Source organism: Lepus europaeus, chromosome 16 (genome assembly GCF_033115175.1).
Source record: "Lepus europaeus isolate LE1 chromosome 16, mLepTim1.pri, whole genome shotgun sequence".
Classification (NCBI taxonomy): domain Eukaryota; kingdom Metazoa; phylum Chordata; class Mammalia; order Lagomorpha; family Leporidae; genus Lepus; species Lepus europaeus.
In genome coordinates, this window is record NC_084842.1 from 51,465,540 (window position 1) to 51,479,683 (window position 14,144).

At 42.3% G+C, this 14,144-nt stretch overlaps 1 protein-coding gene across 4 annotated transcripts in view; it reads left to right on the forward strand.

Annotated features, from left to right (window-relative positions):
* Positions 1 to 14,144, forward strand: part of CORIN (corin, serine peptidase) — a 330,706-nt gene that overhangs the window by 230,532 nt on the left and 86,030 nt on the right. For all 4 annotated transcript variants that reach the window (XM_062213544.1, XM_062213543.1, XM_062213542.1 and 1 more), the window contains exon 6: positions 10,229 to 10,342. In XM_062213544.1, the coding sequence (XP_062069528.1) occupies positions 10,229 to 10,342 (114 nt within the window). The remainder of the gene's footprint in view (positions 1 to 10,228; positions 10,343 to 14,144) is intronic.

Sequence of the window (14,144 nt, forward strand, 5' to 3'; positions counted from 1 at the left end):
TGGCAGGCCCTAAGTACCTGGGCCATCATTTGCTGCCTCCTAGGCTGTGTGCTGGTTGCAAGCTGGACTCAGAAGCAGAGCTGGGACTCCATTATGAGATGCATATGTTCCAAGCAGCAGCCAAACACCTATTCCAAGAACATTTATTTAACAAGCATTTTCTGATAGCCTATCATCTGCTACTTTGGAACAAAGATGTGTAAGTTAAAAGGTGCTAATGGAGACTTTGCTCCTTCCGTAACAATGAAAAATCTGTACAATAGAGCAATCTAAGAAAGCAAAACAGACCTGTGTTAACATATCTGCATTCTCAGTAAGGAAGGCTGGTGTTGAAGAGGGAAGGACAGGCCAGAGATGCAGGATCAGCCACAGTGGTGGCAATGAGAATTGTTGGGAGGGGTAGAGCTGGGTGTGTTGGGGGACTTGGTGGGGCCCAGTGCTCACTTGCTAGAAGAGGTAGGATCTCAGAGAGCGATGATTGCAAGGGGCAGCCATGAAGCTGGGACTCTGGGGTCCAGGGCCCTGAATCCTGGCTTGGCACAGAAACAATAGATCATAAACCCTGAGCACTTAGAGACTATGAGCCCCTCAACTGTTCTCTGAGATTGAAGGCTACAGGCCCCTGCTCAGATCTTCCGGGTAAGTTCCTTGGCTCCTCATAGCACCCTAGGGAGAGGCAGGCCCTGCAAAACATGCTTGAATGATGTTGCTCATTGTCCTTTGGGTGGGGAAGTGGGCATTAATTTGATTTAGAAGGGTGCAGTGATGTGGCTTTTCTCATGTTCTTCTGTGATAGTTAGATCCACGTCCAGTATGCCTTCGGGGCCATTCTGAGCGTGGTGGTGGTTCCGGGTGTCACGTCTTACTCTGATCATGTTCTGCTCCTTTCTTGCACCCCTCCTCCAAAGTTACTCTTCCTGTGTCCCATTCTTTCAAGTCTAAGTGTAATGAAAACTAAACAGCCTAAGATTAAATTCAGAACTAAGTAGTCATAGCCAAAAACCACACACTAAAGCGTAACCTCTAGATTTTAACTAAGTACTTAAAATCTTAAGGATGAAGCGGCGTCTTTGTTTTTCGCAGCCAAAGGAAATTTCTCATGGATTCAAATGTTGAAAGCAGATAGCACTAGAGCTCTCTGATAGAAAGGAAGCAGGAGACTTAACTCACCTCTGTAACCCATCATGTGCTCTCAAAGTCCCTTTCTTCAGTACCTTAGGGGTTCTCATGGAAGCCACAATTTCTTTTTTTTTTTAAGATTTGTTTATTTATTTAATAGGCAGAGTTACACAGAGAAGGAGAGGCAGAGAGAGAGAGAGGTCTTCCATCCACTGGTTCGCTCCCCCAGTTGGCTGCAACAGCCAGAACTGCACCAATCCGAAGCCAGGAGGCTCCTCTGTGTCTCCCATGCGGGTGCAGGGGCCCGAGGACTTGGACCATCTTCTGCTTTCCCAGGCCACAGCAGAGCTGGATCAAAAGTGGAGCAGCTGGGACTTGAATCGGCACCCATATGGGACTGCAGGAGGTGGCTTTACCTGCTACGCTGCAGTGCTGGCCCCAAGGAAGTTGCCATTTCAACCCAAGGAATGAGCAGTGTGGGTGTAGGTGTTGGTGGAATGCCAAATCCATCATGGGTCAGTGTGGGAGACTGACATAGCCCGGTTGATACAGCCGGTTCTAATTGTCTTGCTGTGAAAGCAAATGCTGCTCAGAGCCAGACTTGTCTGCAAGTGTGGGTGATGATCCTACTGTTTGCAGAGGGAATTTTGTCTTTCATCAAATTTACTCCCTTGGCAATAAAAAAAGCTAAAATTGTAATATATCCATTGCCAAGAAATAGGAGTTATCATTGAGAACTGCTCTTATATTCCTGCTTTGTATTCCAAGTCTTCATTTATTCATTCAACAAATATTTGAATGGCTCCTCTCATGTTTCAATTCTGTTCTAGACTCGAGCATTGCAATGAGAAAAACTGACAAAATGTCTTCCCTCAGGGAACTCCCATTCTAGAAAGGAGGAAGAATAAACAAACAAGTATCTTCTGGTGTTAAGTATGGGAGCTACAACAAAATGGGGCTTTTGGTTTTTTTTCTGAGAACGCTTGCCGGACCATCTTGGGCATCAGTTCTATTAGAAATGACCGGCACAGTGTCTCATGTCTACCAAATGTCTGAGCAGAGAGTGAGTAGGATTTTTTTCAGCTCAGAAGACAGATACTTCTTCTGAGGATGCAACAAGTGATGGGATTAGAGTGACAGAAAATATAGACTGACTTCATTTTCAGATCATCAACATAGTCAAAGGTTTCCATATTCAAAGGAAATTTTGAGATTTTCTGAGCTCCCATTGCTTTAGAGTGATAACTGTTTGTGGCAGCTGAGCCAGCCATGTAGGGAGAACTCAGTACCATTGTATGCTTCCCCTCAAAGACAGTATTCACATAAAGGGATTAAAAATGCATGTTCCCTTGTAGTCTGCTGCACCACTTACTTTCTTCTGTAGTCAGATTTGCCCTTTCCTTCTGTGCTCTCCTCTCCTGTGTCTTTGCCACACTCCTGTGAGGCCTCTGCCCCACAGCTCCATTGGAACTTCCTCCATCAAGGTCTTCAGTGGCCTCCATGCTGCACATCTGGTTGTCACATCTCAATTCCGTCGTCTTTGAGCTGTTGGCAGCTTCAGGTACACCTGGTCCTTTCCCCCTTGTTGAATCATTTTTCTTCCCGGGGTTTGCAGGACACCACGCTAACCTGCTGGGCTTCCTCCTACCACACTTGCCACTCCCTTGTCTTTGCTGGTGTCTCGTCTCTACAGCTTTTAAACATGGGTTTTCATGATCTGTATATTCACTAACCATTTCCTCTGTATCTCATCCAGAGACGCTGGCTTCAAGTTGATACACTGACAACTCACACATACATATTTTAGTTCTGTTCTCTCTCTTGGATTTTGAACCTTTATATCCAGTTACCTATTCAACATCTCCCTTGGGCATCTACTGTATATGTCAGACTCAACATGCTTACGATGTGACTCCTGTTTTTTTTCCCATAGCCTTGGCCACCCAGTAGCCTTCTCCACCCAGTGGAAGGCAGTTCCAGTCTTCCAGCTGATCAGCCACTTGGAGACGTCCTTGACTCTTGCCTTTCCCTCACATCTCTCGCCTAATGGACCAGGAAGCCCCTGGTTCTATTTCTGGAATACATGCGGCATATAATTCTGTCTCAGCACCTCCATAGCTCCTCCCTTCAAGCCACCACTTTGTCTTTTCCAGATTGCTTCAATGGCCTCCTATTCATGATCCCTACTTTTTCCTTCTCCCCTCCAGAGACTATTTGCAATACCATGGGCAGGGCATTCCTTTAAGAACTTATGTCAGATCAGGTTGATCTCTACTCAAAACCTGTAATGAGTTGTCTTTTTATCTTAGTTGCAAAGGCCTGAAAAGCTCATCTTGGCTGGGTCCTCCCTTCTGCTCTGCCTCATCTCTTACCTCCCTCTGCCCCTGCTCACTCTACTCTGGCCACACAGCTCTCCTTGATGATCCTGACACCTCTGGCCATGTTCTTGGTTAAAGGATCTTATTCTGGTAGGTACTTGAATTAGAAACTTACCTGAGATGTGGCTAACTCTCTTATCTCTTTCAAGTTGTTGCTCAAATGTCCACTTTTAATGATAGCTGGCCTGCGGTTGGTGCCATGGCTCACTTGCTTAATCCTCTGCAGTGCTGGCATCCCATATGGGCACTGGGTTCTAGTCCCAGTTGCTCCTCTTCCAGTCCAGCTTTCTGCTGTGGCCCGGGAGAGCAGTGGAGGATGGCCCAAGTGCTTGGACCCCTGCACCCACATGGGAGACCAGGAGGAAACACCAGGCTCCTGGCTTTGGATTGGTGCAGTGTCGGCTGTAGCGGCCATTTGAGGCATGAACCAACGGAGGAAAGACCTTTCTGTCTCTCACTGTCTGTAACTCTACCTGCCAAATTTAAAAAAAAAAAAAAAAAAAGATAACTGGTCTGTCACTGATGGCCTTCTGGCATGAAGGATAATAATTTTCTTTATTATGTACATTGCTGTTATTTATCTCACCATAGGATAAACTCTACAAAGCAAGGGGTCTAGTCTGCATTCAGTAATGTACCCTCCATCCTAGAGGAGGGCCAAACTGGCTAAATAATGAGTGACTGTATCTAGAGCAGCACAAGCCTTGTTGGTTCCACATGGAAGACGGAGGAAGAGATTACACCCCCAACTCCTCAGTAAAGGACTTAAATTATCCCATTGGATAGCTCTGTTTTCTAAGAGTCTTTTCTATACTCTCCCCTTAAGGGAGTCTCTCTACCAACTTTTCAAACGAATTCTTCTCCCAACCCAGTTCTCCTAGCACTAGCTCTCAGAGATATTCATTCATACCCAGAGCTTTCTGACACTCATTCATGTCTACTCGGCAAATACTCAATGGAGTGCAGAATCTTCCTGTTACTGTGACTCACCCTCCTTAGAAGGCTGAGTAAGACCTAGTTTGGTTATTGGAGCGTACTCTTGGATTTTCTCTCTCCCCATTGTTTTATTAATCTCTTCTGCCCAAAGCTACAGCACTCTCCACAAGGGGAGTTCTTGTGTGAACTGTTGAAGAATTATACACATTTTCTTCCTTCTAGTTAAATATCCTTGTAAAAGGTAAGAGTAGCGGCTGGTGCTGTGGTATAGCAGGTAAAGCTACTGCCTGCAGTGCCAGCATCCCATATGGGTGCTGGTTCAAGTCCCAGCTGCTCCACTTCCCGTCCAGTTCTCTGCTATGGCCTGGGAAAGTGGTAGAAATCCTTAGGCCCCTGTACCCATGTGGGAGACCCAGAAGAAGTTCCTGGCTTCAGGTCGGCCTGGCTCCCGCAGTTGTGGCCATCTTGGGAGTGAACCAGTATGTGGAAGATTATCTCTCTCTTCCTCTGCCTTTCAAATAAAAAATTTCAAATTAATTTTTTTAAAGTAAAAGTAATTGGGGGTTACATTAACTTAATTTTATCAGTCTGTAGCATATGGCACCAACAGGCTGTTTCTCAGTATAGGCCCAGGGAGAGAAGGGCGGGCTATGTCATGTTAGCTTTCTCTCCAGAGGTGGTTTTGAAGCTGAGTTCAGGCATTAAGTAGGGCTCAAAGGGCAAACAAGGACATCATACAATCAGCCATGGGTTGGTAATTTCTGTAAAAGAGTCCAAAAGTTAACAACTAGAGTAGAGGAAGAGCATTTGCCAGTGTAAACATTGCCCATAACAGACAGAGAGAACCAAGGGGGCTGGAGGCAATTGCAGAATATCTCCAGGTAATTTCAGGCTGTGGATTGTTATCTCAGCAGTCTGCTGTCAGAGACAAGAACACCGAAAAGAGCTGGTTGCTTTCAGGAATGTAACTCTTCAGAATCTGTGCACTGTGAAGTCCTGGGGATTCATCATTGTCCCTGGCCTCTGGGCAGGTAATCTAGTATCGTAGACAACTTTGTACTCTCATTCTGCTGTCCTTGCAGTAGTATTAATTAATTTTCACATGTGTGAATGTTGGTCAACATTGGTGGGTGGTGAAGCATCTTTAGTTAGCAAAAGTCTTTAACAGATGATAATCAGAATATATGAGGGGACTTTAGTACATAGAAAATCTGCATTACCTTTTGATGATACTTGTAAACAGACTTTTTGAAGCCCCCCTCCTGTGCTTCAAAGCACTAAAGTGGGGACTTTCTGTTTGGCTTCTTCACTGCTGTATCTCCAGGGGCTATTCCAGCATTTAGCGCATTGTAGATACTCAGTAAATAGCTGTTAAAGTAATAAATGAATCTCCCATTGTGTGAGTGGTTTAAAGTCCAACATATCCTTTTGGGATGACAGAAGATGTTAGGGTAAATGGTATCCAGTTTGGTCAGCCTGTCTTCTCTTCAGGGAATCTCCTTTTGTCATCTTAAGTGTGAACTCCAATTGTTGGAGGATGACTGTTGTAACACAGTAAAATTGATGGTTGAAAATTCTCGTTTGAAACTTGTTATGTGATGTCTCAGAATGTTTTTCCAAAGGCCTAGAACTGTCATGGAATTTCATCTCCTCTGCATCTCCTTCCCCGGAAGGACAGACGCTAGTTTTCTCAACAAAAGGCAGGAGAGTTTCAAATTTTACTCAGTCCTGGTGCTCTTCAACTGGCCTCTTATCAGCTGACTATGCAGTGGCCCAAGTTCAAGTTCCAGGCATGGGGAGTGGGTGAGGTGGAGAGCACTGGGCCTGAGCCTTGATCTTGGGCATCTTGCTTGGTTTTCACCCTTTACTTGTCTATAGGCTTGTCCCATTGATGTCTTAACCCCATAATACTCCACTTCCTCTATTTGTCATCTGTCTCCTCCTCCCCAGCCCAAGGAATTTGCAATAAAAATGCCTGCTTGTCTTCTCATGGGCCTTTTAGAAAATCCAAGTCAGATGTGTCTGAAGCACTTCATTAGACAGTTCTATGCAAATAAAGTGGAAATTTTGAACAGTGGTTCAGAAGAAATTACAAAAACATTCTGATATTATGAAAGTAATATTGATTTCTGGAAGTCTGACCTTTCAAAGAAAAAACAATAAACAATTTATAAAGTCCTAAAACCAAGGCAGCCACATCTGTAAATGAGGCACCACAATGAAGATGTCACTTTTTGCTAAGTCAACCAAGACAGGGACTGTCAATAAGCAGAGCAGTGCCAGCAGTGCCACGTGTGAAATCTGATCCAGATTCAAAATGTTCACGACAACACACACACACAGACGCACACACCAATGATCACAATGCAACATGTGGCTTCAGTGGAGTCACCGAGGATGCTACGGATGAAACTAGAAGGTGGCGGTTATTTAACGGTGTCGCTTGCAGCTCCATGTCCTGGGGAATCAACAGAGCCTTGCATGGGGAATGCAGTAACTCTTGGGTAGCATTGGAGCTGCAAATACAGAGACAGAAGGAATTTTTGTACCTTCCACTATGTGTAATATAGAAAATCTCACAATGGGATAAACTCCTTCAAGATTTTTTCTTAACCCCAGATAAAGGATATTGTATAGACATGCTGCTAAAATCTTAAGGTTTGGTTTTTCATCGCAGATCTGTTTGCTGTGTACCCTTTAGGAGTCTGCTCTCCTGTAGTAGTGCAGTTCCGTGCTCAATCCTTTAACAGTATGCACAGTACATGTGTTCAGTATTTTTTCAATTGAAATCCATAGGTGTAATTTAGTTCTTGTACTGAAAGTGTGGAATATAATAGCTTTTTAAAGTTTGTAACTCTGCCTTTCAAATAAATGAGAGAGGCAGAGAGAGAGGTCTTCCATCTGCTGGTTCACTCCCCAAATGGCTACACCAAGCAGAGCTGGGCTGACTTGAAGCCAGGAGTCTGGAGCTTCCTCCTAGTCTCCCAAGTGGGTACAGGGGCCCAAGGACTTGGGCCCTCTTCCTCTGTTTCCCAGGCCAAAACAGAGAGTTGGATTGGAAGTGGAGCAGCCAGGACTGGAACCAGTGTCCATATGGGATGCTGGCAGTGCAAGTGGCAGCTTTACCTGCTACACCACAGTACTGGTCCTGGGGTATGATAAGTTTGTTGATAGTGTGAAGATCTTTCTCATACTGCTACTGTAGCATTATAAGAAACTTACCAAGCCAATTAGGACTTCATTTTACTGAGTTGAGACTCTGATCTCTGATAGCATTGGAAAGTAATCAATGGATTGTGTGTGTGTGTGGCAGCAGAGTGCTGCATTAGAGAGTCAAGTGACTTTCCTTGTCAAATGTTAGTTTAGGGACCCCTGAGTACTAGCCAGTCTACTGTTTCCCAGGAACATGGTGGGAAATACGACAGACGTGAGCCTCAATGACTGGAGCCTTGACTGTCCGTTTCAGTATTCAAAGGAGTTAAAATGTTGCCTATTTCCTAGCTTCTGTTAGTTATGAGGATCTTCTCATCAAAGCATAACATGGCTCAGGGGACAGTGGTATTGACTCAGCAGCTGACCACGCAGCTGATGGCCTCCAACTAGGTTGCTTATGAGGAGGAAGAGAATAAGAGAGGGAGGGGGAGAAAGAGAGGTTTTCAGGTGTTGTATTTGTCTACTGTTACTCTGAAACAACAGCTGATGAAAAGTTACAGGTTTTGGCTGGCGCCGTGGCTCAACAAGCTAATCCTCCGCCTTGCGGCGCCGGCACACCAGGTTCTAGTCCCGGTCGGGGCACCGATCCTGTCCCGGTTGCCCCTCTTCCAGGCCAGCTCTCTGCTGTGGCCCGGGAGTGTAGTGGAGGATGGCCCAGGTCCTTGGGCCCTGCACCTCATGGGAGACCAGGAGAAGCACCTGGCTCCTGCCATCGGATCAGCGCAGTGCGCCGGCTGTAGCCATTGGAGGGTGAACCAACGGCAAAAGGAAGACCTTTCTCTCTGTCTCTCTCTCACTGTCCATTCTGATTGTAAAAAAAAAAAAAAAAAAAAAAAAAATTACAGGTTTTTTCTCTGGTTGAAAAATAAAAAATTAGTTTTAATCCGACTACCAGGGATAATTACAGTAGTCCTTGATATACCTCTCTCCATACTAGATTATATTAAGTCTTTTTAGAATCATTTAGTATTTTTCCACTTAAAGTATTGAACTTTGTGCTAGGATGCTAGATATTTTCTACAATGTGCTTTTCAGTTACTGTAGCAGTATTTATTATGGAGGTATTAAAAGTCTTTGTTTAATCACCTACTATTGCATGGTTGTTTCATAAATATCTTCTGGATATACACAACAATTGCATGAATATCCTTAAAAACAAGCATACATATTCATGGTCATTTTCTTTATGAAATGCAAGAAGATTGCTGAGTCAAGTGTTGTACACATTGAAAAGCCCTTTGCGTATTACCATCTATTTAAGATTATTTTGACATCACTTTGAACTGATTTATCCTTTTCTCTTAGTGATCTTCCTTAAAACATTTTTTTTTATCTCAAAGTTACTGTCCGCTAAATTTTAAGTCAATTGAGTATTTGTTGAATTTGAAAAGAAAAATCACTGTAATACTAAGAGCAAAATATACCAGATTGTAATCATGTTAAGGAAAAAAAAAAAAAAAAAAGAAAAACACTGTTAGCTAATGTCATTTCACATTCCTTCTGCCAAAATAGATGCTGACATTTTAAGTGGCATTTTTATTAAGGCAAGTAAATGCATTTCAAACTCAGGGCACGGGGTCTCCATGCTTAGATTTCAGCACACATCAATTGACTGACTCTATTTTTACTAACTTCCTCTGTGCCATATAGAATAGCGTTTTAGAAGGAAAGGTTTTTTTTTTTTAATGTTTGTTCAATTAATAGGACTTCACAATGCATAGATTTCAGTCATTAAGAATGATACTCCCAGAATTTCCACTTTGCTATGGCCTTGTCTAAATATTGAAGGAGTTTGTGGACTCAAAAGCCTTCCATAGCCTAGGTAGCTCATGTCAAGAGCCTCAGGTGATCACTGACGTCATACTTAAGAGTGTTAATTGTTAAATTAACAACAGGAGTCACTGTGCACTAACTCCCCATGCAGGACCTCTATCCTTAAGAGTCATATTATGAGAGTTAATAGTAGTACTTGTTCTCAAAGACTTACTTCATTTTCGTGTATTAAGTGGAGGATATTCCATAAGTTTTAGATAAGCCTCAGTGCCCAATTCCATTGCTTGTCTCCTTAGGTGCCTCTTTGATTAATGATAAAACTTGTTCTCAAAGTGAAAAAAAGTATGTTATTGCAAAAATTAAAAGAAGCAGGAGGAAGGGTTGGGAATGAGGGAGGGAGGGAGGATGAGGTGGGAAATGTCATTGTTGTTCTTAAAACTGTATGAGATACATGAAATTTGTTCCATTTATATAAATTTAAGTAAAAACAATACTGCAGTCAGGTATTTTCCCCACCCAACTTGTGCAGCCGGTGAGGCTACTCGTGTTCCGAGCATAGGCACTTTGCCCTGCACACCCCCTTGTAAAACCGCTCCTGCCCTTCTGATGCAAGCACTCTTGGTATTATTTCCAGGTAATTTCACAAGTATTTTTGTAGAGGGCTCAAAAACATCAGTGCCAAGGAAACAGGGAATTTGGAAAGCAAATTTGAATATCAGGGGGAGGTTTTCTATCATTGCCTTATCTCTCCTGATTTTAAGAGAAAAGAAGTCTTGTGACGTTTTCTGCTCCCCTCTCTTTTTTTCCAGTGCTCTGCGGAGGGGGCGAGAGCTTTCTGTGTGCCAGTGGACTCTGTGTCCCCAGGAAACTGCAGTGCAATGGCTACAACGACTGTGATGACTGGAGCGATGAGGCGCATTGCAGTATGTGACAAGCTGTTTGGGGTTTGTCTGGGTGGACAGGGTGATATTCAGGCACTTAGAAACCAGAACTATTCCATTGTCAAATCCTGACAACCATCTAGCATTTGTGTAGACCGCTCTTGGTTTGCCTTTATCAAGTCAGCCAACATATTTGTCTTCCCCCAGAGTGACAGCAGTGTTTGCACACCTTTCAAAGGCCTGGTTTTATTAGGAATGCAAGAGCTCCTTGCTGTATTGGACCAGATCAGGGAGTGAAGTCTCTGCTTAAAGTGTCTTGAAATTGGAAGAAGGCTTTTAGTATATTATGTTTGGGAGAGGATTTTGTTTTTGTTTTTAACACTTTGAGTATAAAGATCAATGCTTCTAACATTTTTAGAGGAAAATCTTTCACTCTAATGATTTTTAACATTGATGACACAGCAGATACAAAGCCTCTTACTTGTTTCTGCTTCTTCTAAAACTGATGATTGTCAATGACATTTAGTGCTGCAGACCCACTAATCGGTAGATTGTCTTGAGGAATCCTCAGTTGCCTTCTCTATTGACTTGTTAAGCCTTGTGTCTTGAATTGACCACTGTTTCTCCAATATAGATTCAGGGTTCAGATTGTTTTACACTTATGCACCAGACAGAAGGGAAGAACTGGCCTTGAGAATTCCACTGCAGGATTTGGATTCAGAACCAGAAGTATGTGCAATTGTGTTCTAATTGTTTTTTAATGGCTATATAAACAGCCAGAGCTAGTGCAGGAAGAAGTGTGTTTTAATCTCATAGGGAGCTGCCAAAGCTCTGTAACAGCTTGAGATTGCTGACCTTAATTGAAAGATTGCTGTGATCTGTAAGGCAGAGTGAACCAACTCTTTTATCTGAAGAGCTAGGATGCTCATTTGTGAGAACATTGTGGAAGGCGATATATTGTGATTTTACTTTAGGTCACTGTTTCCTAAAATAGCAAACCACAGTACCTGAGTCTTGAAAAATGCTTGAGAAAAAAATCGGTTTGCAAACTGCTAACAGATCTACTTCTTAAAGAGTTACAACACATACTCATGTGCTAAGCGTTCTGAGAAACATTGCAGTTTAAAAAGAGATTAATTTTGCTTATTTTGTTATTTCCTCAAGATTATTTCCTTATGTGAACTACCATCTTCATTTATCTATTTGTTTAGTTTGCATAATACCTAGCATTCTATATAACTTTCATTGTGCCACATTTCCTTAAGGAAGTATTTTCAGTGAGATACTTGCTTTTCACACCATGGATTTCAATGTTCTGGAGAATTGACAGCATGCAATTTTTACATAAAGCATTTTTATAAGAGATTTATTTTAGGAAGTATTGTTGACATAGCAGAAAATTCTGTGTAACACAACCACAATAGGGAATGTTAATAGAATTTTATTCGGTTTATGGTAACTGTGGTGGAATCTCTTGTTTATCTCCCATTATGGTTCATGTTATGCCATTATTCACATTCTGTGTGTGCTTCTAGCCTGTGCTGGGTCAACATAGTTCATCATTATGTTCCCCCATTGTGCTGAGAATTTCACTTTGAACTCAGTGAGTGCACTCTGCTGCATTTGTTGAAATTGAATATGAAGCAGTCAGCAACCGAATAAGAACGTATTACTGTGCTGCAGGGAATTAGGCCGTGCCCCAGCAGCTGAAGGTATAGTAACGAAGATCGATTAGGGACTTTTCTCATGAATATACCTCAAAATGGATCATGTTTGGTCCACTGAGGAAGCACATCCCTTTTGAAAACTGTGTGAAAATGCTTTGTGAGGTATTGAGGGCTCCGAGCACAGTTGCTTCTGACCTTCCAAGGACATCTGTCACTGAGCTGGAGCATTCGGAGGGCGGTGTTTCAGATGAGTGTTTCTGAAAGGTGCCACACTTCTGTTGTCACCACCCTGAGCTGAACAGATAGTACCAAGGCACTTCAACAGTTCATGGCAATGGAATTAAGAGATAAGTTAGTTCTGGTGTAACAAAAATCCATATCTAGTTTTTTTTTTTCATAAGATGCATTTCTCTGAACATTTTGAGGGTATTTGAACATATTTGTATGAATGAGAACATGTAAGTATGAATGAGAGTTTGCATGCAAATCAGAGCATGGAAACAGCTCACATACACTCATTGAAGAAAGAAGGAAGCTTTGTGGTACATTCCCAGTAAGGAACAAAAGAAAATGCCCAGTTCCTTTGGTTCTGGCAAGAGACAAGGAAAAGGGCCCCCAGATAGGATCATGGGTCCATAGATGAGGTGCCAAATGCTCCCTAGGTAAGGACTTGTCTGTTTTTATAGAATTGAGGTTGAATTAGGTAGTTTATATAGTTTGTCAGCTTACTAATATCTTTTTTAGCTGTATTCAAAGGCAGATAGGAAAGGAAATTATTATTTATGAACTACCTGTTCAACTGTGTTAGATGTGTTTGCCTACATGATGCAATTGAATTATTAGCACAGGAAACATTTCTCACCACTTGTGCAATGCAGAGCTAGGGCTTAGGGTGATGAACAAACCTGTGAGATTCCAGGTGCTGGAATTAAACCCAGCTTTGAACAGTTCCAAATCTGATGCTGGTGTTGACTTGTCCTTGTCTGTAAAAGTTCAGCTTCGGTGAACAATTACATTCTCATCATTCATGTGGCAGGAAAACATTGAACTGTTTCAAAGGCTCTATTAGGCTTTGAGAGGTAACCCTCACAGCAGCACTCCAGATATCTGTGCCAACTTGCTTTCTCCCCTAATTTTGTCTTGTTTGTCATTCTCTTCCTGTGTATGTGTTGAATGGAACAATTTCCAATCATGTAGATCAATTTTAGTAGTAACATGTGAATATTTTGAAAATTACGAAAACTTTAAAAATTTCTGGATTGGCAACTATGGGCAGGCTACTTCTCTAACCTCAGCTTTCCTTAGCATTAAGGCTGCTGACTTTTTTTTTTTAAACTTTTATTTAATGAATATAAATTTCCAAAGTACAGCTTATGGATTACAATGGCTTCCCCCCCCCATAACTTCCCTCCCACCTGCAACCCTCCCCCTCCCGCTCTGTCTCCCCTTTTATTCACATCAAGATTCATTTTCAATTCTGTTTATATACAGAAGATCAATTTAGTATAAAGTAAAGATTTTAATAGTTTGCACCCACACAGAAACACAAAGTGAAACATACTGTTTGAGTACTAGTTATAGCATTAAATCACAATGTACAGCACATTAAGGACAGAGATTCTACATGAGGAGTAAGTGCACAGTGACTCCTGTTGTTGACTTAACAAATTGACACTCTTGTTTATGGTGTCAGTAATCACCCTAGGCTCTTGTCATGAGTTGCCAAGGCTATGGAAACCTTTTGAGTTCACTGACTCTGATCATATTTAGACAAGGTCATAGTTAAAGTGGAAGTTCTCTCCTCCCTTCAGAGAAAGGTACCTCCTTCTTTGATGACCTGTTCTTTCCACTGGGGTCTCACTCGCAGAGATCTTTCATTTAGGTCATTTTTTTTTTTGACAGTGTCCTGGCTTTCCATGCCTGAAATACTCTCAAGGGCTTTTCAGCCAGATCTGAATGCTTTAAGGGCTGATTCTGAGGCCAGAGTGCTGTTTAGGACATCTGCCCTTCTATGAGTCTGCTGTGTATCCTGCTTCCCATGTTGGATTGTTCTCTCCCTTTTTTTTTAATTCTATCAGTTAGTATTAGCAGACACTAGTCTTGTTTATGTGATCCCTTTGACTCTTAGTCCTATCATTATGATCAATTGTGAACAGAAATTGATCACTTTTGCTAGT